At 39.9% G+C, this 26,212-nt stretch overlaps 1 protein-coding gene across 1 annotated transcript; it reads left to right on the forward strand.

The window, feature by feature from the left end:
* The first annotated feature begins 805 nt into the window (after nucleotides 1–805).
* On the forward strand, nucleotides 806–25,272 carry LOC119808921 (phospholipid scramblase 2). Its single transcript, XM_038321475.1, has 8 exons — nucleotides 806–1,008; nucleotides 9,665–9,745; nucleotides 13,163–13,398; nucleotides 14,797–14,839; nucleotides 17,092–17,312; nucleotides 17,428–17,589; nucleotides 21,546–21,707; nucleotides 24,759–25,272. The coding sequence occupies exons 2-8, from the start codon at nucleotides 9,667–9,669 to the stop codon at nucleotides 24,786–24,788; spliced, it is 933 nt and encodes a 310-aa protein (XP_038177403.1). The 5' UTR covers nucleotides 806–1,008; nucleotides 9,665–9,666; the 3' UTR covers nucleotides 24,789–25,272.
* The last annotated feature ends 940 nt before the right edge of the window (nucleotides 25,273–26,212 follow it).

Genomic DNA, 26,212 nt, shown 5'->3' on the forward strand with positions numbered 1-26,212 from the left:
AAAAACAAACAAACAAACAAGCACCGCGGGTGGGAGGGGGGGTGGGGGTGGGGAACCTGGCTACCCAGAACCACAGAAAATTATTTGGTTCTGTGACCCCAAGAAGGAGCATTGAATATCCTTTCATAGAGAAGGGCCATGTGTAGGGGTGCAGGATTTTCAGTCTCTGGGCAGTATGGTTCCTGGAGTTGAGACTTGTGACCTAGGGTAAGAGGGGCTCGTAGGACAGCTCAGCTCTTTGGATTTGCGACCCCTTGGGGAGTGCATTCCAAGAGTTGGGGTGTGCATTCCAAGAGTTGGGGTTTACAGTCTCATTACGGGGTGTTAATTCAAGATGCTTACATTGTCTTTTCCTTATCTGAGAGAATGCAAGGCAGGGTGAAAGCAGCTATCGGTGGGAAATATGAGTATTGGGTAAAACCGTACACTTCTTCGTATTACTGGGCTCTTCAATGACAAAAACACCATAAAGAAAAACAGAATTGGTTGGTTATGGTGGCTCCTACGAGTACTCTGGGGAACTTGGGGATTTGAGGGCTTCTGGGATAAATACTCAAACTCTCCCATCCCCAAACAAATAAACCAAGCAAAGCAAATCTAAACAAAAAGAGAAGCAGCGAAAGCATTCCTGAGTCCCAGAGTCCGAAGAAAGCAGTGGAGGTCAGAGTAAAGGAAATTCCATTGAGTTCTCTTAGAGTTCCAGAAATGTGCACAGACCAGATGACTTCTAACCCAGAGCTGGGAGCGGGAGGGGCAGTAAGTAAGGGCCCCAAGAGCTCAGCTCGCTGTTTGGCTGAACTTTACCTAGAGTACAGGGGCGTAACTTTCCGGTGGAGAAAGGAAATCCTTTTATACGCAAAACTCAGGAAACAAAACCTTAGGCACCTGCAGCTGAGTCACTTCAGGGCGCTTTTCTCCCTGCTTTAGTGGAGTGCAGCACCCTTGCTTTTCCCAGAGGGGTCTGAGAGCAGCGCCACTGCGGGTTCCAGGATTTGCTGCTTAAGGACGGTAAGCCAGCCCTGTCTGCCCTAAGAGGATCTGTGGCCCTCGCAGGACACAAAAATTCGGAAGTCCAGGGAAGAGGAATCTGAGGGTGAAGATGTGGGCTAGAGGTTGAGAAAAGTGTCCTAGACGCCTGGAAAGTGAACGTGGGCACAAGGGCAAGGAAGGGCAAGGAAGGGGCTGGAGAGGTAAAACGTAGCTCAGTAAGGAGAGGTAAAACGTAGCTCAGTAAGGTTTACCTGCAGGCAGGTAGGGATTTAAGGTTATTTTTCCTGCGTCTTTTAACAAGGAGACCGGTCTTCCATTCTCTGGCGTGTATTTAGAGGTGTTCTTTGTTTTTCTACTTGAGGCTGGTCTTTAGGTTGTCAACAAGATTTCCTGTTTAATTCGGGGGAAGAGTCCTATCTCAATGGAGGTCATCAGCCTTGTCCTGAGGCATCTGTCTACTTTTGTAAAAAATATTAATTACAGAGACAAAAGGCCAAAAATACCCCCCCACACACAACCCAAATAATCAGTCCTTGACTGCTAGTAGCTGGACCTAGTACTTGTGAGATTTGTCACACAAATATTAGAGATTAACTTCTAGTGTCCCAGACAACCTCACCTTCAAGAGCCTCTCTCAAGAAGAACTGTTAATGCTATAAATTGTCTTACTTAACAAGACAGTGGAGTGCTCACAAGTGGAATGCAAAGAGCCCACGTGCACTAAGACCCAGCAGTTGTTCTTATCTGTTTCAGACACCCTATCCCTCTCCGGAGGATCATTCTCTCTGAGAGTCTGCTTGCTTCTGTCTCTCAAAGCAGATGTTACTAAGCATGTTTAAAATATCAATTCCTGTCCGGTGACTGCTTCTACCTCATACATCTGCTTGTCATTACCCTGACCAGAGTATACAGTTTGTGAAGGTGTTTTCAGACGTACCCCATGCCATTTGTGGCACAGGCTACCAAATATGGATGTGCATGTCATAAATAATGGTTAGGAAGTAGTAGATGGCTCTTTCCTCTTCATTCTTCTCTCTGTACGCCTAGCCGTCCATATTACATTCTATTTGCAAAGATAACCAGGCACACACTCCTTCACAATTCAGTGGAACCCTGAATCAAGGAGGTATATTAGAGGAACAAGTCACAGATCCTGGTAGAAAGAAACAGCTGGAGAAAGGCAGAGGGGAATAGCTCACCAGCTGTCCACTAAGGCTGTCTGAGGGTGGCCCTCTCCTTTGCTTCGTATCTGTGGACAAACCCTGAGTCAGCTTGTTTTAGAAATTGTGTAAGTAGCACAGACTTAAAGTATTAAAATGATTTTGCATCAGCTAATATAAGTTGTTAGAGTAGATGCTACCACCTCATAAGGGACTGAGTGATAGTAGCTTTTATTATGCAAATATTTAAATGCTAATTAGAGAATGTTTCTGCAAATAAGTGTGTGAGCGCATGCGTGCCCATTTGTACTAGTTGATATATATTCTACATTCAAAGTTTATGAATAAAATTCTCTTAAGATGCTTTCCAGAAATGTTCCTAAGCAGGTTTTCTTTATCCTTGAATGCCAAAGTAGATTTTGGTAGAAAGTCTTACTGTTTCAAAGAATACACCGCATTTAGCCAGATCTCTCCATTCTGGTACTTCTAGCTTGCACAGTGTCCCCAAGAGCTCACTGACATCTTTGAGCCCAAATTCGTGCAAGCACAACTCTTCTGGCTGCGTAGAACATTACCCAAAACACAGCTCAGCAGTTCAAGTGCATGTCTTTTTAGATGTTAACCTCTCGAATGCACAAAATGTGTCTACAAATGTTGCCAGGAGTGACTGAACCCCAAATCATTCACTACACAAGATGAACTAGTTTACATGATTAGGGTCTAAAGTTTGTAAGCCATTACAGGTTAATTTCCCAACACTGATCTGTTCCAGAGGCCATCACCAGAATTCTAAGTCTCCAATGTCCTACCAGTCAGTGAGAATGAGACACTACACTGAGGGAAGAATAGAAAGCAGGTCAGAAATTGAGGCAAAATTAATGAAAATAATTAATTTTTTCATTAAGTAGCCAAAACCTATTTTTTACTTACTTGGCTAGCTAGCATAATGGTTTTATGATATTTCAGCAATACTTTTTGAAAGCTATAAGAGAATTTTCTGATCTCAGGGGTATGGGTTAAAAGCTTTTACTCAACCATGAACTATGGAGATAAGTCTCTGTCCCCACAGCAGTTTCTCTCTCCTTGCTGGGAAAGTGTGGCAGCTATCCAGTAGCTCAGGATGCCAGTGCAGCCTTGTGGATTTTAACAGAATGAAGTCCCAATTTCCCACGAGCATCGTCCATAATTCAAAAGATGTATGTGATAACCATCAGATTGTGCCTAAAGTTCTGTCCTGGTGCTATGGCGATTCACATGGCATGGAACCTAGGATAACTTTACTAGAAACTTTAGTAATACACCATGAATATTTCTTCTTTTCCTAAAGCCTTTTTGTGATTATTTTCCTTTATAAGAATTATTTTCATAATGATGAGATAGATTATTAACTAATTCATTAAGCCAGACCCAGCTGCATTCAAACCTGAGAAACATGCCTGAGAATAGAACCATTAAGATGGTGAAAACTGCCAGGCAGTGGTAGCACAGGCCTTGAATCCCAGCACATGGGAGAGAGAGGCAGGTGGGTCTCTGAGTTTGAGTCCAGCCTGGTCTACAGAGCAAGTTCCAAGACAATTTACAGATTCCCATCCTTCCATCATATTCTGTGTCTAACCTGCAATAGACTTCTCAGCTTAGCATAGCTAAACCTAAGATATTTTTAAAATAGAAGAAAAAATTTCCATCTCATATATGTGGTTATAAAGTCCCACAATTTTCATTCTAATTCAACTGTTAACTAAATTGAAAATTAAAAAAAATTAAATATAAAATGAAAAACAACTTACCTCCACCTCTCCTTGCAGAAGATATACTTTGGTGCTTTTCCGACATTCTGTTGAAATTTGCAAAACCTTTACTAGCCAAGGACTGTCAGTAAAGAAAACTGTCTTATCCAAAAAAAAAAAGGGGGGGGGGGACAGATTGAAACTTTACAGACAGGTCGAATATGTGTGTTCATAAGGGGCACTCCCCATTTCTACCTTTGGTTCACTGGGCTCTCCCCAAATGCTTTCAGAAGATTGGTAACCATTGTGGGCCACCCATTTCTAATCTTCCTGAAAAACATACCATGGAAAGAGAGTCAAGTGCAAAAGTTTGCCTGGCTAGATGAAGCTACACCAGATAGCTGAAGAGGACAAGCCCATGAGTCCGGCTGTGTAGCTCCAGGACACCTTGCTTGCACTGAGTCTGTCAGCCTGTCAGTGTGTGGCATGCTAACAGAGGTCTTCTATTCTAGAACTGTTTAAACCATGGACGAACACTATAAACAACTTCAATATTCTCACTATTAAGTTAAATCTAGTTATGTTTTCTGCTACAGTGTTTTATCCTTTATTCTTGTTTTGTGTTTTTTTATGCTACCGAATCCAATGCCATTTTCAATACTACAATAACAGAGATGATGATGATATTGCAACAATATCCAACGCTATAAATTTTTTCCTTAAAACATTTGAGAAAGATAAATATTAGGTTTGTTGGTAAACAGATTGTATATGTAGAATACATTTCAGACGGAACAGTTTTATGCTTCTGTATACAATTTACATACACAAGGCTTATTCTTGTCACACAAATTAAAAAATGATAACTCTAAACAACCAGACCATTCCAACAAGTCCTCAGACTTACACCTTTGCAAATTTTCACCACACTGACTGAAGTGAGCACCCGGCATAACGCTCTGTGCTTTTCCTCCGCAGAAATTTTTAAAGAAAATGTGTTATCTCTCACTTTTTTTAAAAGATTTTTATTTATTTATTTTTTATGTATACGGTGTTTTGCCTGCAGGCCAGAAGAGAGCACCAGATCTCATTATAGATGGTTGTGAGCCACAATGTGGTGCCTGGAAATTGAACTCACAACCTCTGGAAGAGTAGCTGGTGCTGTTAACCTTTGAGCCATCTCTCCAGCACTTCTATTACATGTTTAACAAAAGATTTTGCCTTGTTAGAGAGAAAAAAAGGCTTTTCTGAAATGATCTTGATTTTTCTTTCCCTTCCTTTTGCCTTTGTAGAAATAGCAAAAAAAAAGTGTCTCAAATCAAGTTGACCTTGATAAATATATTAAACCATCGCCCTTAGATTTCCCCCAAGGAGTTGATCTTTACTAACAACTTCAACATTGACTGACTTTGTATAAAATTTCAGAAAAATTTTAAAATGTAAATGCATGTTGACTTAAGTTACTTTATATGTTAGAAGCTTCACAATGGCTCAATTCAATTTAGAAAGATGCATTTGGCTAAGGTCACATTTAATTTTTTTGTTTTACACATGTGTATAGATATAAACATGTATGTATATATCTATATAAGTATGTGTATTTGTATGTCTAAATATAAGTTCTGCATAAATGAGAATAATTTTGCAAATAGTGCATAAATGGAAATAGATGTATGTAAAAGGAAGGTGCTATCTTCCAGATAATATAATAATCCTATTATTTTTATGTTGCTAATACAGAAATTAACCTGTAATTATTATGTTTTTGGTATATGCGAACATCTGCCCATTATCTTAATTTCTCTTCACATGAATTCCTCTTGGGATTCCTAAAATTAGAATCCTTTCTTTGCTACCTAAACCTCAGAGACCTCAGAAACCTGCTGAGTCCATCTGTTTCGAGTTAGGTGCGCAGTTTATATTGTTGAAACAGTGATTGTTACAGGGCACTAACCTGTGTCATTCCAGTTCAGAGTATATCTCATCAGCGTTGGAGTGTTTCCTTTAGATGTGCTCAGAGACCCAGGGTGGGAGTGGGGCTACAGGTATGGCTTTAACAGATGGGAGGACTGAGCACCGAGGACTAAGCATCTACCACTGAGAAGCAGGAGGGAATAGTTTGTTATTTCAGAGATCTGCGACAACTTAGGGTCTGTTACAGGAATCTGCGCAAGGGATTCTTTGTTTCCTGAATGTATGGCTGCCGTGGACTCTATACTGCTGAAGTGGTTATGAAACAATAGAAAAAGAAGAGTGGCTTCAACCCGGAAGCATAAGCTAAAGGAAACCTTTGCCTCCTCTAGGTTTTACTAGAGGGTACACGCTCACAGCAGCAGAAAAGAGACTACTAATGCAATCACTATTTTCTATGAACTAAAATTTCAGTTGGGCTATATTTGTAAGAAATTTTAGGATACAAACTATCAAATGCTTTAGGGAATTTGCAGACTAAAATCTACCTATCTCCAGAGGTCAACAATAACACTCGTCACCTGTTACAATCTTTCCTAGTCATGGAAACTTTCAAAAAATAAAATTATAAGATGGCAAGTGTACAACCTGGTGGCATATTTACATATAGATGCACTTGTATCACCACCTCCCTGGTGTTGAGTAAGGAATAATAAGAAAAGGGCAGCTCCGCCGATGCAAGAAATCCAATTAGGTCAAATCAAACCAAATCAAAATGCCCATCCTTTTATTATGAATGACGTTTTCGGGTGGCTAAGCATGTGGTGGGGAGACAGGACAACAGGGAGCCCATGCAGACCCCAAGACTACGGATTTCTCCTCTGGAAGCTCACTTAAATACCCTGTGGGGGGTCAGGACCTGGCATGCTGGGATTTGGAGTCCAGAGCAAAGCAAATCCCAGGTCAGGTTGGCTGGGATGGATGCCAGGGGCTGGGGGCTATGCTCCCAACTTAACACCTGGTAAGCTTCTATCCTCTAGTACAAAGAACATACCTTGCTTGATTCTATTAAATGATGTGGAGACTACTGGCCTAATATAGCATGCCTGCCATAGGGGTCTAGAGGGGTAAACTAAAGGGTACCTCAGGGATGTACGAGCAATGGGAAGTTGGAAGGCATAGAAGGGTGTGGGTCCTTCTCTGGGTCAGGCTCATTGCTACAGCAGTCTGATCAGTGGAGTTAAATTGTATCCTAGAGAACTGGGAAAATCTCTAACTGTACTAACCTTGCTTTTTGACTTCTTTAATTCTGCTTCTGTCTAACTGCTCTTGTTAATTAAAGTATATAAACCCAAGATGTGGCTTTAGTGCTTAAAAGCTCACCCTGAGAAAGGCTCAGTTCTATATCAGGAATCGGAACACCCAGTAGAACCCAGAAAACCACTCTGGCCTGCTAATAAAGACTTCCTATTGGTTTCAAAAAAGAGAATGACTTCAATCTAGCCTTTCTCATGAACACACATAAATGAATGAGTTGAGTGATATTTAAAAGTCCACAGAAAAGTGACATGTCAAAAATATCTGTTTGAAAGCCAGAATGGTTCCTTCTATGTTAAGGCCATGTTTCTATAATTCAACAATGGAAACATTTGAATTTATGGTCAATAGCCCAACAAGAAATGGAGAAGAAAATAAAGTAAGTGTAATGTCTACTAGATCATAATTTCTGTAATGACAGAGCCATCATCACCCAAAGTGTAACCAAAAGTAGCATAGAAGATGTCCACGTTGTATTTATTGACTGCTTGAGGTGGGTAAATGACTCCCTAGAGAGATGTGTCTATGAAGAAGTAGTGGACTAAAACATTTGTGTGCATAGTAAGATGATTCAAAATATAATATATAGAAGATAACACATTGTAATGTGTTACTTGACTGTAAGTGAATAGCATAGTTTTTAGAAGTGTTATGGTTGTAACGCTGAACAGACTCAGCATGTTGTATATACACATATACATGCATATATACACATCTCTGTATGCATGTATGTGTCTGTAATGAGTTAATTATGATTTAGAAACTGAAATTTTCTCTACCCCAATAAACCTTTCTGCAAATCCAAATCAGACCGAATCAAAAAAAGCCTGGGTTTAATGGATACAATGCTCCGGGATGATTTTCCAGCCCCCAAGAGAGGAAACAAAGGAAGACCAGAATGTCTGTTTTCGGGGGGAGGGGGGGAGGGGGGAGGGGGCGGCGCAGTTTAAATACCTCTTGGAGTGGTCTTGAGCATCTCTGGGGGAGGGATCATCATTTGGCAGGCTTTCTAAGATGAAGCAAGGTTTGGTTTGGGTTCAGACTGTAGATATGTGGATGCCAGCGGCTCGGGTGAAGTACTCACCCGAACAGAAACTTTGTACACTTCAGCCCTGTTGGGAAATATTATTTTAAAGTGTTTTGCATTTCTTTCCCTGCCGCTTTTGTTAACAATTAAAAGGTGTGTTTGATTAAAATAAAATTAACCTGCGAGCAGGAGGCTGCGTCAGCAAGTTTATGGCAGGAAGTGGTAGGAAGGATTTTTAAGTGGGAGCGGAGAAAAGGACGGGGTTGATTGGAAGACGCCAGCCAAGGGCGATTAGCTACTTTCTCTTCGGCTTCTCTCACGGAGAATTCCATCTCAAACCTTAAATTGTGAGTTCTTTAGATCTAGATAAAGCTTCCCTTGATAGTTTTGAAAGAGTAGGTGCCTGAGGGAACAAAATCCCACTCAGACTGCTGCCCTTGAGTTGCTTAAGGAGCAGCGACTGTAGAAAATTAAAAAAAAAAAAAAAAAAAAAAAAAAAACGGGGTGGGGGATGGGTGGCTCAGGCCTTTAATTCCAGCACTTGGAAGGAAGGTGGGTCTCTGTCTCTTTGAGTTTAAGGCCAGCCTGGTCTACAGAGGGAGTTCCAGGACTGGTTCCATAGTTAAGCTGAGAAATCCTGTCCCAAACACTCCTCCCTAAACAAAACAAAAAAACCAAAACAAAGCACAAAGAAACAGCGACAACAAAACCAAACATATAACAACACAGCCCCAGTAGTACAGGTTCAGGGTAAGCATAAAAATGGTAACACAGAAGTGTATGTGCTAAAGATTTGTTCTCTCTCTCTCTCTCTCTCTCTCTCTCTCTCTCTCTCTCTCTCTCTCTCTCTGTGTGTGTGTGTGTGTGTGTGTGTGTGTGTGTGTGTGTGACTATGTGTTTGTGACTATTTGTGCAGATACCCCCAGAGGCCAAGAGTGTTCAGCCACTGGAACCCCCTTCACAGGTAGTTGTGAACTGCCCAGGGTGAGTGCTGGTAGCAGAACTGAGCCCTCTGAACAGCAGCAAGTGCTCTTAACAGTTGAGGCATGAGGACCCTCAAATTGAGTCTCAGGGCAATGATTACAGACTCTTGATTCATAGTTTAGTAAACCATTGCCTCCAGTTTGAGCTCTCCTCGGAGGAGTTCAGTGAGGAATTGGAGCAAATATGTCAAAAATACTTTGTATGAAATTCTCGAAGAATTAGTGAAAATGGTTATTAAAAAACAACCCCACATTTCTAACTGTTATCATCACCACATACAGGGAGTTTTATTGTTTTCTACATTGTCTATCTATGTATGCTTTTAAAATTATCTTTGGTCTAATGTCACAAATGTCAAATCTTGGCAATTCAGCCCCGGTCACAGAGCTGCCTCAAGCTACCTAGAAGAGATGTCGCTGCACACAGGATTCTGTTCCGTGCTGGCTCTGTTTGTTACAGGCACAGCTTATTGTGCTGAATTTCTTTGCATGTTTCAGTTCAGCATCACACATCTTCCCAGATAAACATGTACTCTCTCTGAACTGCAGGCATGCGAATGGAGGCCCCCCGCCCAGGAACACACTTGCCAGCTGGGTACGGCCCTCAGTATCCACAAGCAGCATTCCAAGGTAAAGTACTTGAAGAAAAAAAATATATAACACTAATCAATTGATGTTCCCAAGAGAGAGGGAAAAGGTGGTGATTATGTTTTTATTTTAGTATTTTTTTTTAAAAAAATTGGATTGAAGAAATGTTAGTGACCTAGGTTTTGCTTTTAGACTGTACGTGTTTTCCAAAGAAATAATTTTTATTTATGAAGGACAGTAAATGTTGTGAAGAACTAATGCAATACACAGTTTATATTTACTCGTGAAATACAATGTTGACAATAAATATTGATACAGATAGTAACTTAAATGTTTTGTTTGCTGCTCATCGGTGCTGAAAGTGCTTCATGTGATGATGTCTAGAAGATTTAACTGTGGGTGTTTTTGAACCATGTATTTAGGATTAATTGTATTCCGTGAACAATAATAAAAACATAAAACTGGAAGCTATCTACAGCAAAAATGTCCCCACTTCATAGTAAGCCTCATTTTCATTTTGCAACACATGCAAAGACTTCACACATGCTGCCCCGTTCTTTAGTCACATACAATACATACTAGATGTTCATTTATGTTTTCCAACAGTAAACTTATTTCAGAGATCTAGACGAATGCAAATGTCAGCATTACTGGACTTTTGTCAAGGCCAATGTTGATGGGATACCTAGATTTACCAGGAACAGGCTCTCCAGATCCTCAAAGAGCACCCTGGGGCTTCATATCAAAGGTGTTCTGGTTGGGCAGAAGGGTACAAGCGTTCAGTTTTCTTTTCTGAGTAAACAGATTGGCTCGGGAGCTGAATAGCCTGTGTAATTGTCTTAGAAATCTCCCCAGGGGTCTCAGATCTAATCCAGATGTTTGCAATTAAAGGAATAGGAACTGGCTAAGATCCAATGCTCTAAGGCAGCAGTTCACAACCATGGCTGTCATTAATTTTCATTTAAAAATACTAATACAGAGAACATTTGCAGGGAAATTAAAGCACACCTCTAAACAATGGCTGGTAATTCGCGAAAAGCCAGGTGTTGGTAATGTGATGCCAAGGTTGAGAACGCTGTTCTGAGTTCTCATAGATACAATACTTGGAGAATTCCTAGATTGTCCATGATTTAACCTAGGCACCCATAGGACAGTTTAATTAGCCTTACAGCTAACTTAAAATAGGCATACCTGATAAATTCAGTTCGTATCAGGCATGGAGTGTGTTAGAAAAGGTAGCTTGGTTTGAGAAAGATGAAAAACCTGTTCTTTTATCCAGAAACCTGAGAATTGGAAATGATTTAACTGCCTTGTGAACTTGTCAGGCCAGGCAATATCAAGCTCCTACAACCAGGAGGTGACTAATTATCTAAATGACCCCAAACTCTCATAATACCAGAGGTGGCTAATAGCCTACATGACCTCTAAGCCACTTTGTCATCGAGACAAGCCAGACCCTTCCATAGGCCCTTAAGATACAGGAAGTCTATCTCTAGAATCTATTTTTTTTTTTTTTTTTTGGAAGGAATGACACATTTCCTGAGTTGAGTTTCAAAGTAATTCTGCTTCCTTTTTCAGTAGGGACTGTATTACACCAGGAAACTTTCCCCAAATTGTACTTTGTAGATGGGTTTCTTTGGGCCGCCAGCTTTCAAAAAGTGACATGAGAGACTTATTATTCATTATAAAAGCTCGGCCTTAGCTTAGGTTTTTTTCCCCTAACCAGTTCTTAGAACTTAACCCATATTTTTAAATCTATGTTTCATTGAGTGACTTGATACCTCACCTCTCTGTACTGCCTGAAAGTCCCACCCACCTCTCTTGCCTGCCTAGCTATTGGCCGTCCAGCTTTTTATTACACCAGTCTCAGCAATACCTCTTCACAGTGTACAGATATCCCACAATACTGGGCTTAAATACCTTGGGAATGAACTGCCTTTTAAAAGAGTCCTGGAAGCCTGATGCAGGTTGATAAGTCAATATGCACTGGGTTTTTCTTTCTTTTGCATGGTTCCCTTCTCTGTATAACACCTGCAGGGGCCCCCTCAGTCCTCTTCAATGATGGGGGATGGGAACCTATGTAGTTCTGGGAAAGTAACACAGTCAATAAAAAAATTAACTTTGGAGGTCCCTCCAAAGATTAAAATGGGGTTATCACATGATCCCCTCATAAAAGAATCTGTCAGCATACCACAGGCAAACATTTATCCATGCTTATTACTGTACTGTTTGTAATACCCAAAATATGGAGTCACCGTAGATGCTTATCAACAGATGACTGAACAACACTCAATAAGCCCGTGAATTCGCACTCACAGACACACACACACACACACACACACACAGGTTTTATTCAGTCAGAAAGAAGAGTGAAAGTTATGTCATTTGTAGAAGATGGATAAAATTGGACAGCACCATATTAAGAGATACAAACCAGGCTGGGTGTGGTGGTGCATACCTTTAATCCTAACACTTGGGAGCTCTGTGAGTTTCGCACCAGTTTGGCCTACATAGCAAGTTAAAGACCCGCCAGCCAGGGCAGTATAGTAAAACCATTTCAACAAACAAATACCCAAAAGCAAACTAACAATAACAACAACAAAAACATAGATAGAGATACAAGCCAGATTTCCAAAGACAGATATCGCTATTTTTTTTTAAAAAAAATATTTTTGTGGAATCTAGATTTTAAAAAACGTGTCTGTATAAGATCAAAAGCAAACTGCAGTATTTTGGGGACTGGTCAGAACCCAGTGGAAAGATACAGGGTGGTACACAAGGATGATGAACTGTGAGCAAAGGACACGATACTCAGGTATATCAGTGTCATAATACAATGTGTTACTTGGTCTGCTAATTTAATTTTTAAAATTGTTGTGAGCTTTGCTGTGTTGTTCTAAACCTTGTGTGTGCATGTGTGTGCGTGCACACCCCAGGGGTGATGCATAAGTAGAAGATATGTCTAAATCCTAACAAACAGAAAGTCACTGTGATCCAGAGTCGTTCCTGTGCATCTATCTGACTTGTGTCTCGTTATATGGTGATGTCTAGTTTCATACTTCCTCCTACAAATGATTTCATTTCATGCTTCTTTATGGCTGAATCCACGGTTATCCACATCTAGATCCATAATACCTGTATCTACATCCCTATCTATATCTGTGTATGCGTGTGTGTTAAATTTTCTTCATCCATCGGTAGGTATGTAGGCTGACTCTACATCTTGGCTGATGTGACTAGTGTAACAATAAACTTGACTGTTTATTCTTCATGTTTATAATTAGAAACAGAGATAAGCCACAGATACTGCATTGAGAAGCCTTAAACGTCATACACCAGATCTTGTGAGTGGAGAGGTCACAGGACAAGTCTATATGAACTGATGATTCTTTTTCTCTATGAAGTTGCAAGTCTTTTGTTGTTGTTGTTGTTGTTGTTGTTGTTTTGCTCCTATTTCAGGACCTTCGGCACATACTGGACACCCTGCTACACTCCAGACTGGCTACGTTGGTCCCCAGCCTGCTTACCCGGGGCCTCAGCTTGGCTACACGGTTTCAACAGCTGGCAGTGAAGGTTATAATGCAACCCAGCTTCCTATTCAAAGTAGCCAGGCTATCATCCTTGTGAATACCCAGTGGATGCCAGCACCGCCACCTCTTCAAAACTGCCCACCTGGGCTAGAATACTTAAGTCAGGTAAATTCACATGCTCAGCACTCACGAAAGACAAAACTGTGTTTCTACTTCTAATGTGCTCAGACAACAAATGGATAATTCCCCAGGGTGTAGCATTTGCCTCTGTGTCTTTTAGTTACTCAGTTCCCCCAGATGAAGTTGAGTTAAGCAAATTATCAGTGTGTGAGAGAATTGTGTTTTCTTTCCTGTGAGTTCAGCCTGTGATAACAGTCAACAGGCAGAATTTGTTATACAATATTCTACTCATTGTCCCAAGTAAATCCTTACAGATAATCTGTGATGTGTGCACAAGATAACTGCCACTGTTCTTTGGAAGGGGAAACTAGTGTTAGAGGATCTTAACTGCTTTGTTGAGCCTCAAAACCAAGGAGCCGTCATTGCCATTTACTTTGTATGTGTGAACTTTGGTAATGAGTACAAAGGCTTTTTCCCCCAAGACTGACCCACAGCCTTGGAATTTGAGAAAACAAAGTGTAAAAAAATTTTTTTTTTTAGTTATTATCTCTAGCGGTACATAAAAAAAGAGCAATTTTTAAATTTTTCTCTTTTTTAGTTTTAGTTTTGTTTTGTGTTTGAGACAGGGTTTCTCTGCATACTCTGGCTATTCTGGAACTCACTTTGTAGAACAGGCTGGCATTGCACATGAGATCTGCCTGCCTCTATCTCCCAAGTGCTGGAATTAAAGGCCTGGGCTACCACTGCCTAGCAAGAGTAATTTTTTCATATATGTACTTTTATAGACTACAAAGCTGCTTTTATTCTTTAGAGAACCGAATATTATAAATGCCTCCAGTGAGGGAGGAAAGTCTGGATCTTTCTGAACTATAGTTCAGTGATAATAAATTTTAGCAAAACTATGAAGTTTACTATTAGGTCGGTATGAAAAGTCAGTGAAGTAAAAGGGCTGTGGAGTGTACTCAGTCTATGAACACCCCAGAGGACCCTGTGATATCCAAGCCATCTCCAGTCTGCCTCGCACACACGGCACTAACATGTCCTATGTGCTTTCAAAGTCAGGCTTAGAAATGTTTCATCATTGTGAATACTCAGCTGTAAAGAGGACATTGTTATCAATTCACACGCACCGAGTAAGGGGCCATGTGGGAACTTGATTCCCAGCTCCCAGATGGCCCCTCACAACTATCTTCAGCCCCAGTTCCAGTGAGTCTGACTCCCACTTTTGGCCTCTGAAAGTACTGCATACATGGGGGCCCCTTACATACATGTAGGCAAAACATTCATATGCATAAAAATAAATACATCTTTAGATAAAAATAAATACATTTGCCATTGAAATATAAAAATTTAATGCTATGCGCAATACAATGCAAAGTGTGAAATGTTGATCTGACTGAGACTTGATAAATAATCCCATGCTCATTCTCTTCTCTGTAACAGATAGATCAGATTCTGATTCATCAGCAAACTGAACTTCTGGAAGGTGTGTATCCCTTCTATTGATGGTATTTCTAGAAACAGGAGCATGGAGTTCATATAGTTAACGGTCTGTGAGTTGCCTCTCCTACAGTGCTCTTCTGTGGGAGGTTCAGCCAGGAGGCTTCAGAGGTTTCTCTTCACTGTACAGAGATTATGAACATAATTTCCTGACCACTTCTAGTAGGAGTCAGGTGATCAAACTTCCTGTGCAGACGTGTGTTCCCGCGCCTTAGAAAGGAATCAGGCGACGCTTGTGCTCTCTCTGCTTGTGCTAAACTCCCCTCGCCCTTCACCTGACTCATACTTCTTTGCCACTCTCTGCCAGCCCATGACCTATGAGACTTGAGCTGAGCCTCAGACAATGGTTTGGCTCCCAAGGTGAATGGTTCATAGGAATCAGGATAGGGACACTTTGTAAAATCATTTTTAATAGCCCGGGCCTTTAATCCCAGTGCTTCGGAGGCAGAGGTAGGCGGATCTCTGTGAGTTCGAGGCCAGCCTGGTCTACAAGAGCTAGTTCCAGGATAGGCTTCAAAGCTACAGAGAAACGCTGTCTCAAAAAACAACAACAACAAAATTGATAGTAACCCCAGCTTCTGCTGGAAGTACACCTGGAGTCTTAGAGAATCTGTACATTGTAAGCTGTAGATTCCCAGCTGAAGGGAACGGCCGTGTGGTCTCAGGGGGACTGAACACAGCCCACCAAGGCTGCTCCTCTCAGAAAGCACCTAATATGAGCAGGAAAAGAGCTTTCAGAAGCCTCCTTGGGTCCAGCATCCCCAGATGCAAGAAGAACTTAAGACACTGCTAGGTGCATCACCACACCCTCCAAAAGGCAGCCAGGAAGAATGTGTGAACCAGTGTCGTCTTCTAGCTAGCAGGGCATTATGAAGTTGGCGCGACTCTAGAAAACACATTCACAGGTCTGGACAGCAGATAAGGTGTCAGGAAGGAAAAGAAGTGGGTCTGGCTCGTTGGTCGGGGAGATCTTGCAGTTCTGACTGACTAGTAATCAGGATGCTTCTTTATTTATACAGGTTCATAAGACAAAGACAGACTCAATGAGTTTTCAAGGAACATATATATATATATATATATATATATATATATATATATATATATATATAAAATCATATTTGTTTTATTTTTCTAATATGTCCCGGGTTTTAAGGTCCGTTACAATTAAGTACAGAAAGAATTGATTTTGCTTTTATCATAGTCCCATAGCCATATTTCAAATAATCTATAGACTATTTTTGTTAGGGCAAGCAGACTTAATGTATAACAGCCTGTTTCCAGATTCCTTGGGCCAATGTCCTCTTCTGATTCCATTCCAGTTTCACTCTTCATTTGCCATCTCCTGTGTTGGGAATATTATTTTAACAAATTACTTTTGTTTATGTTACATTTGTTTAACTCTGTGAAGCTGTGATACTTTGTCTGTCTGGAACACCTGATGGTCTAATAAAGATCTGAACGGTCAATAGGAGAGGCAGGAGAAAGGATAGGTGGGGCTGGCAGGCAGAGAGAATATATAGAAGGAGAAAGCTGGGAGAAAGGGCTGCTGGAGAAGTAGCCAGAGAAGGAGGAGGACATAAGGAGCCAGCCACCTAGTTACACATAATCCATGGAGTAAGAATAAGGTTTACAGAAGAGAATAGGAAAGCCCAGAGGCAAAAGACAGAAGGGATAGTGTAAGTTAAGAAAAGTGAGCAAGGAACAAGCCAAGCTAAGGCTGGACGTTTGTAACTAAGAATAAGTCTCTGTGTGTGATTCGTTTGGGAGCTGGGTGGTGGGCCTCCCAAAAGAGTCCAAAGAACTTAACAGAATACAAATACTACTACTACTATTCCATCTGTGCTTTTAGAAAAGTCCCTCTCAGTCCTAAAGCAATACTCTGCCACAAGAGATGACTGGGCATTTTTTATGCACCCACCTAGCCCCACCTTCCCCCTCAGCACTGCACCTCACAGACACTGAAGCTCCTTTGTGATACAGTCTGTGGAGCTGGACATGCAGCTTGATCCCTGAGGAAGTCTCACATACAGATGTCTTCCGTCTTTCCTTCTTACCTTAATGTTCATCTCCTTTCCCACGGCTGTGCCCCAAGTATTCTGGTCCAGAGCATCTCTCCACTGCTTGTCTTCCACTTCCTGCTGCTCCCTGCTGTCTCAGGCACGCTCCCCATTGCTACCTCAGGAGAGAGTCGCTGTTCCTAACAAAGTGGTGAATGGGACTTCCCCTGTGTGCTTTCAGTCTTAACAGGCTTTGAAACAAATAATAAATTTGAAATTAAGAACAGCCTCGGGCAGATGGTTTACCTAGCTGTGGAAGATACTGACTGCTGCACTCGGAACTGCTGTGAAGCAGCTAGACCTTTCACCTTGAGGATCCTGGACAATCTGGGCCAAGAGGTCATGACTCTGGAGAGACCCCTGAGATGCAGTAGCTGCTGCTTTCCCTGCTGTCTCCAGGAGGTCAGTGTGGAGTTCCCCTATCAATTGAGAAGGAGAGCAACAGAGTTTTCAAGAATCCATTAACCCTGGATGGTATGGCTATGGCTCTATTCAGCATGCATTCTTGCTTTTGTAGATAGAAATCCAAGCTCCTCCTGGTGTGCCCATAGGTTATGTGACTCAGACCTGGCATCCATGTCTGCCAAAACTGACTCTTCAAAATGAGAAGAAGGAGAATGTTCTAAAAATCATTGGCCCGTGTGTTGCCTGTACCTGCTGTACAGACATTGACTTTGAGGTAAGAAATATCACAATGTTCCTAGGATGTGCTTCCCTGACATGGAAAGAATATATTCCTAACGAAAGGAATGTAATCCTAAGGATGTTCTTAATGTGTTACCTAGTGTGAGCTGATGTGTATCCATCTCGTTGGTGGTCATTAAATTATTCAGAGCAAAGATCATTACTCTGATTAAAGGTTAATGTAGAGTATCCTCAGTGTCCTGCAAACAGAGGTCAATTCAGATAAATCAAAAGGAAAAGAAAACCTTCAAGCATTTAAAAATTCTATAGGTTTTGCTAGTGACTAGCTCTTGGGAAAGTACACAAATTTTGTCACTTGGAATTCCTGCCAAAACCCCACTGATGTAGTGAAGTTTCAGTGTGGTGAGTAGAAGCGATGTCTAATTTCTTTTCCTCTGGTGTTTCAGATTCCAAACTTTCCATTTGAACTATTGAACCATGGCTTGAAAATCTGAAATAGAAAATTCGTGAAATAAACAGGACTTGAGTTGTAAATCACACCCTATTCCCAGTAGTGTGAACTAACCTCAGGCTGTCCTGCTCCATCCTGCCTGGATGTGAGTCATCTTCCTGTACACCCTTCACAGGGTCTTTCACAACAGCCTCTGAGGAGCCGTCACGAAGCCCATAGTTGTGCTTTCTCAGCACAGTGGGCATACAGTCTTCTCTCAGTAGCCTAAAGGAGCCACGTGACTCCTCTCACTGCCTGGCACTATTCAACGTACTTCTTCAAGGAAGAGTAAATGGAGAATAAGATCTTCTGAGGGAGAAACCCATTCCCATAACATTTTTCAAAGAATATTATATTTTCTGTTTCACTAGTAGGATTTTTTCTTTAAGCAGTTCAGTTCTCCCATCCCCATAAAATAAACTCTATATCAGAAATACATTAATAGGAAACAATTTTATACATAGAACTCAGTAGTGTTTGCATCTATAGGCCTCCATCAGGGCTTGGTCATGTGGCCCTTGCATAAAGCATAGTTCTGCTTCTCTGGGCTCTGATAAACCTTGGAGCAAATTAGGTCACTGGCACTTTAATATGTCTGACATTATAAGGTTCCTACAACAAATGACCTAACCAGCCTCATTGCTCCATTTTACTGGCAAGTATTTAAGGATGGGGAATTTGTTAAATCTAAAATCCACATATTTTTCTTGGAAAATCAAAATGAGGCAAACCTGAACTTAATTTCCCGACAAGGAAAGATTCTCTAAGGCTGAGTAGAGCTTCCCCTTTGTGGAAACTCTGGTACCCCAATCCCAGTCTCCCCAAGGTTTCTGTTTTACAGGGTCATTCAGTTTTTACCGCCTCTACCTCCATTCTATTTCTCTGAGAATCTGGGTGTGGATAGGTGATTTTTCTCCTCTTACAGAATCCATGGCTAAGGGCAGAGCTGAGAGTTTCAAGAAAATACCTGTGATAGAAAAATATGTCTATGATATGTGTGTGTATAAAAACACTAAAGAGCATTTGTAATGATAATTCTTTATGCAGAACATTATGCTTGTGTGAGCATCAGAGAAGGCAGTAAGTAGTTACAACATATGATAGATATTTTTTTCTGTTTTTAATCAAGAAACACTATTAAAGGAAATTTTGCTTAATTTAAAAAGTGGAGTTTTGTGAAATTCTTAAAGATTGCAAATTTTATTGTGCCCTCCGTCTTCATGATGCCTCCCAATACCTCTTGTCTTAAATGAGTTGCTTCCTTTATGATATATTTAGAGTGCTATCTGTGTCCTGTCTTTGACAGATCTTAGAAACGCCCACTTGTTCTGTTTCCTGAAGAGTATGTGATGGCAGTGTTCATGTCTTAGAAATGGGAAATATCAGAATGAGCCCCAAACAATAGCATTAGAACTGTGAGTAGAACAGTTACAGTTGTCCTTAAGCCAGTGCATTAGTTCAGAGATGTTCAGGTGTCTCCTTTAAAATGTGCCTGGGTCTGGAGGCGTGGCTTAGAAGTTACCAGGTCGGCCAGTTGAGTTCTATCCGTAGGACTAACGTGGTGGAAGGAGAAAAATGACATCCTCAAGTTGTTCTCAGACTCCTGTACCTGCACCAAGATCTGCAAGTTCACATGCACACAAACACACACTCTCTTGATAAAAAAACAAAACAAAACAAAACTCAAATTTAGCTAAAAATCCTTTTGTTCTGGTTACTTTTGTCTGTAATTTGCAATTTACTTTTCTGATCATCCCTCCAATAAAATTACATATACATTTGAAAATAAATTCAGCTAATTTTAAGTTATTTCTTTGTAAAAATGTGATAAATTCTCATGTATTTAACTTAGTTTTGGGTTTATGATATTAACAAATTACTGTTTATCTTCCATAATATAATTCACACTTCAAACATATATGTGAAGTTTTTATGACTGACTATAAATGCTTATGATAGCTATTGCATTTAAGATGCTAAGATGTTACAAAAGAGCATTTGTTTTAGAGCCGCTCATCATCACCGTGTCATATCTGATACAACTCTAATGGTTCATGACTTCAAACTGACATCACCATGCTCACATCATGGCCTTTCGTCCATCCGAGTTTCTGTGCACTGATGGAAGCTCTAGTCGATGGCTCTCACATGGAAGAGGAAGTGACCTTCCATCTGCTCAAGGAAAATGTGTCCCAGAACTGTACCCACAGCAGCTCAGTGGGTGATACTGCTCATTGGATGCACATCAAGGCCAAGCAAGTTAGCCATGGCGAACTCTCAAGTCATCTGCCACAACCTGGCATCAAATTAGACATAGGAAAAAACCTAGTTCTCAAGGAAGAGAAAGCGCACTCTGCCCAGTGTGGGTGTGGCATGAAAGAACTACTCTATGGGCAATGGTTTGTGACTTTTCATTCACGTTAGAGATAAATATCCACACATGTAAGGTGCCAGCCTCCTCCAGCCACACCAAGATGCTGACTGCCTCTGAATGTCCCCGCGTTTACTTGGTGAATCCTTGTAGTAAGAGACAGTGCATTTGTTTCCTGGCCACTTAGACCCAAATAATCACACAGAAACTATATTAATTACAACACTGTTTGGCCAATAGCTTATGCATTTTCCTAGCTAACTCTTACATCTCAACCCATTTCTATTAATCTATGTATTACCACTAGACTTACCGGTGTTGGCATGTTACTCCTTCAGCAGCTACATGATGTCTCCATGACTCTGCCTACTTTCTCTCTTTAATCTCTGTTCAGATTTCCCACCTGGCTTTACTCTACCAAACCATGGGCCAAAACAGCTTATTTAATAACCAATGGTAATAAAACATATTCATAGCATCAGATCCTGTCTGAGTCAAGGACTTTAAAGGAGGCTGCTTCCTCCTCTGATGCCTTTTGTAGGTTTGGAAAGGACACACCTCCTCCTGCTTTGACTCAAGCCTGTGCATACAGTTTGGTGAGCATCCACGTGCCCTCTGTGGAGTGGCTTTAATTTGTGTCCTACCCGTTCTACTGTAAAATGTGGCACTGGTCCTTCCTCCCACAGAGCCCCCAAATCAGAACCTTTTTTGCATTGGAAATCTTATTTCACACACTTTTCTTCTTGTATTCTTTACTCCCCACTTGTTATCAAGTCCAACCCCATCTCTGCCCTGAGTGTCTTCCATGGAGCTTCTTGTTGTTCCCTTCCAGGCGCCAGCTATTCTTTAGGGTTTTCATGGCTTTTTGTATTCCATGCTCCCCTTGTCCACCACCCATAGGTGGCAATGAGCCTTTGCCACATTTGTGTGGTCAGCCTGCGTGAAAGCTACGCTTCTCAAAGAAGATTATATATAATAGGAGTTTCATCTATTAGCCTCTAGAAATTTAAGAAGAGAAACACTTTTGAACATAATTTTAATAAAATATTTGTCCGACTTTACCCCAGTTTTGAAAGTACGTTTGCCATAAGCATTCTACAAATGCTTATATTTTTATTTTCATCTGTAGATCAGATCTCTTGATGAAAAATCCAGAATTGGCAAGATCTCCAAGCAGTGGTCAGGGTGTGTGAAAGAGGCCTTCACAGACTCAGATAACTTTGGGATCCAGTTCCCGCTTGACCTTGATGTGAAGATGAAGGCTGTGACACTCGGAGCATGTTTCCTCATAGTAAGTCTGTCCCTGCTGATCCTTGGCAGAATTGTTCCATAATTGTAGCACAAATTCTGATTGATCTTTAACAATGCTCAGACCAAAGGGTGATCCTTTTCTCAGATTGCCTCCTCAGACTGACTGCCTCAGACTGCACTGCTTCTCAAACTGTCTTGCTCCTCAGATTGCAATTATTTCCTGTCTCTACCTCCATAGTGTTGGGATTAAAGGCATGGGATCCCATGTTCTGGGAGCACCTTCTTGTGAGCTCTGTTTCTCTTTTAGACTAGATCAATTTTGTGTAGCCCAAGTTGGCTTTGAACTAACAGATCTGTCTGTCTTGAGATTAAAGGTGTGCCACTACTGCCTGGCCTCTAGTGGCTTAGCTCTGCATTCTGATCTCTAGAGTGTTTTATTTGTTAAACACAAACAAAATATCACCACACATAATGATTGGACCGATTGTGTATCCAAAGTGATGTTATTACACCAATGGGTTTCATACAAGATTCTGCTTTGTTACAGCTTTTTAATTGCCTGTAATCCTGAAATTCAGATGTGGATTTCTACTTTTTCTCTGAGGAGTCTATGCTCTGTCATAAGACAAAACACAAATTTTGTTATTCAGGGGTTCTTGTCTTTCAGAATTTTTTTCTTAATAAAATATAAAATTAGAAGATTAGAAAAAGTGTCGAATCTGTACTTAATGGAAAACATCTAATTAAAGTATATATTTTGTTTAATCATTAAATTATCATCTAATATATAACCATAAATTACAATAAAGTTATATATCCAGTCATGCCTTTAACTTATTTTCAATTTCTAGAGTATTCCTGGATTGATGAAAGAAATTAATTTATATATTTATATACCCAGGTATCTTGGCAGTTCAAATAAATCAGAAATTCATAATCAGTATTTACATAGTACCCAAGCAGATTCTCATATGCATCCAGTATTGACCATTACTGGAAGAAAGCAATAGTCCTCAGCCTTAGCTACCCAGTATAAAGACTTAGGAGACTTCAAATTCTCCCTGCCCAGATTGCACCCAACTCTACTAAATTAAACTCTCTGAGGTTTTATCCAAGCTTTTATAGTCTGGGTAGAGTTCCTAGGTGGTTCCACTATGTAGCAAGGTTTGAAACATGAGATATCTTAAACATTGGTTTGGAGATGCAATAAGAATAAAACAAGATCCTGTATAGCCCTGCAGTCTATTCTTTCAACAAGCAGATACAAAGTAAAATAAAGCTAAAAGAAAATAGGATGTGGCCATAATACCTACTGGGAGTCGTGTTTGGACGTCATTTCAAGGGAAACTATAAAAGTCATTCATGAGAATTCAAGTAAATACAAACAGTGACTGGCTATTTGACTGTATGAAGAATTTATTTTGGTGTTTTAGTAAAAACAATTATCCATATCTGTCCCTTCAATATGAATTGGTTTAATAAAAGGTTTTTGCTTTTAAATAATGTGGCTAGGAGCATAGGGTTGCCTATTCTTTACTTTGCATGGTAAAGGAACAGGTAGACATAGCTTATTCATAGTCATTATTGAAACAAAATGAGTAGGTGTTGAGATTTTTTTTACACTACTGTTCTTTGAGTTATGCTTTATTTTATGTTTGTTTGTTTGCCAAAAGATTAAACAAAACCCACATTTTATGTAAAGAAAGTGTGTGTGTGTGTGTGTGTGTGTGTGTGTAAGGGTTCTTTACAATGAAAAGGTAAGTTTGACTTTAATTTTGGGAAATCATTTTAAATCAGAGTCTGTGGATGTGAAAGACCCTGCATGTAGGGAAGACTACAATCTGCAGAGTTTATGTTGATGTGAAACAGGGCTGGAAAGGGGAATGGCAATTGTTTTCTCTAGAAGAAACGTTATTGCTGGAAAAAAATAAAATTCTGAATGCTATGGCAAAGAAGAGGCTGCAATGTAGCATCAACTTCAAAACCATAGAAAGGAATTTCAAAATTTCCACTACAATACATAATAAGTATTTTTCTGTTTTATGGAAATATGTTTATTAAACTTTATACATTAGGCACACATGTTGAAACATCACCCATATTCCATAAATACAATCACATTTTTATGTCAATTCAAAGAAAATTGTTTTCAAAATCTTTTAAATATCAGGAAGTTTTCTATAAATATTGAGTAAGTTATTTAAAATTGGATATTGCTTGGTTCAAAGCTAGGCAGAATAAAATAGCTGTGAATACAGGTTTGAAGAGAAATATTGAGGGAACTCTGAGGAACAGGTTGAAAAAAGCAGTAACAAAGGCATCAAAGTATATAAGTGATCAGCAAAAGAGCTGAATTATTACTGTTGGTGAAATAAAAGAACAGGAAAAAATGGGAAAGTAATAAATTCCATAAGATTTAATAGTTATAGAAAGGAAACAGTATGGGAAACACTAGGCAGATTTAGAAGAGAGTTGCTGACCCTCGCCGGAAAGCTTGATCTGTATTTCATTCTGAATGAAAAGTCAGCGTTAGCCCCAAGTCTAAAGCTGAGCATGTTACTTGAGACATTACATTATTAGAGGGAAACTAGAAAAAGTTAAGGAATGGGCGGGAGGTCATGGGCATCAGTAGCTCTGCCAGAGGACCTGGTTTGAATTTGAGCACTACATGGCAGCTCACCACCACTTCTTAGTCCAGTTCCAGGAGTACTGATGCCCTCTTCAGGCCTCCATGGGCACAGAAATGCATGGAGACATAACATTGACAAACTCATATCATTGATGAAAAAAAAATGCAACTTAGGAAGAAAGATGAATAGATTTCAAGGGAAGTATAAAAAGAGAAATATCTAGAGAAAGTACACAGGGATTTATTAAATTGATACAGACATGGAAAAAATAAATTGAATTATGGAATTTAATTGCTATTGAATCAGAAGGGAAAGGTCATGCTTATTTATACTTTCCAACATTTATTCATTTACTCATTGCATGGATGACATTACATCAGTGGGCATTGAGTGCCCTTAGCGTTCTGTACCTATTCTCACTCTTTGTCTCTGAAAAACTCTCTGGTTTTGTTTCTACCTAGGATTACATGTTTTTTGAAGGCTGCGAGTAGGAACAAAACTCAGTAGCATGGCGGGAAGAATGAAAGAAGACATAGAATATCTGACGTCTACGTGATGAGACCGTGTAGATGAGAGACAGATGGCTTTAGTTTTCTTTATTTAATGTTTACAGTTGTGTTTTCCGAATGATAGTTGATTTTCTACATGTTTGAAATAGACATGGATGCATATCTTTATACACACCTAAAATATTCACCAAATTCACGATAAAAATAAAAATATATATTTAGAAATAACATTTTATGGAAAAGTTGCATCCTAATTGTAGTTTGTTTTTCATCTTCTGTTAAATTTAAACCTTGCTAGCATTAATTATAAAGTTACACTCGATTCTGTCAAATCTTGTTCGTTTATTTCTTACAAGAAACCTGATATTATTTTGAAAATCTATAGTTTGAAAACTTTTTAAATGTTACAATTTTTGTTGGCTGGGAAATATTTCTCAATAAAATAAATGCAAATAAGAAAAAGTAACTTGTGTTTTCTTCTATCTTTAGGAAATAACATTAAATGCTCTTTTACAATTTCTATTATAAATTTTCATACTGAGAAGTCCATAACTTGCCAATTTTAAATGCTTTCTCAGTGAACAATGATATGTTTTCCTGTTAAGAAACTCTAACTTTTAGGATTCACTCTCTTTACTACTTTACTGTGGGTATACTATTTGGCATTTATATTCAATTATTTATCGAGAACCTACCATGGATATGACCAGTCGACACTTTGATCTTGGTTGTTCTTCAAGTGAGGTTCAGTCTTCCCAGGTGACTCTAGTTTATGTCAAGTTAACCATGACAACTAACCATGACATTAGGGAGTTTTACCAAAATTTGGGGCTGTTCCTATGGTAAAACTTATTACTTGCCTCTTAAGTCTTTGTGCCTGGGTTGTAGGAGGAATGTGGAAAAGTTTGAAATTTGGGGCTAGAAAAAAATCCAAAAATGCTGTTAGCAGTCTTGAACTGGCCATTGTTTCAATGACGAAAAGGCAAATTTGAACTGTTAAAGCCTAGTTTCATGGAGCAACATGGACACTTAGGATCAGGACTGAGACATGCATGGTCTATTCTGAGAAAGAGCCTGCCTTTACTTTGACTGTATCCAGAGAACTTGAGTTAACCTGAATTCAAAAGTAATGGCCTACCTTGTAGGGAAAAGGACATTTCAAGGCAGGGTGTTGAGACTGTTTTTACTGTGATTTCTCACCACAAACATTCAGCTCTCCTGTGAGAGAAAGCAAGAATTCAGTGAAAAGAAACAAACAACGGGCAGCTCCATGAGGAAAAGCATCTAAACAGAACTGTGAACAGCAGAGGACAAAGCATTTACAGTTGTTAGACATCAAGATCATCAACAACAACCCTCCTTCTCTGCACCAGGTGACTCAGGGGCAAGAGTCCTCCCATCAAAGG

This window comes from Arvicola amphibius, chromosome 3 (genome assembly GCF_903992535.2).
Source record: "Arvicola amphibius chromosome 3, mArvAmp1.2, whole genome shotgun sequence".
NCBI classification, from domain to species: Eukaryota; Metazoa; Chordata; class Mammalia; order Rodentia; family Cricetidae; genus Arvicola; species Arvicola amphibius.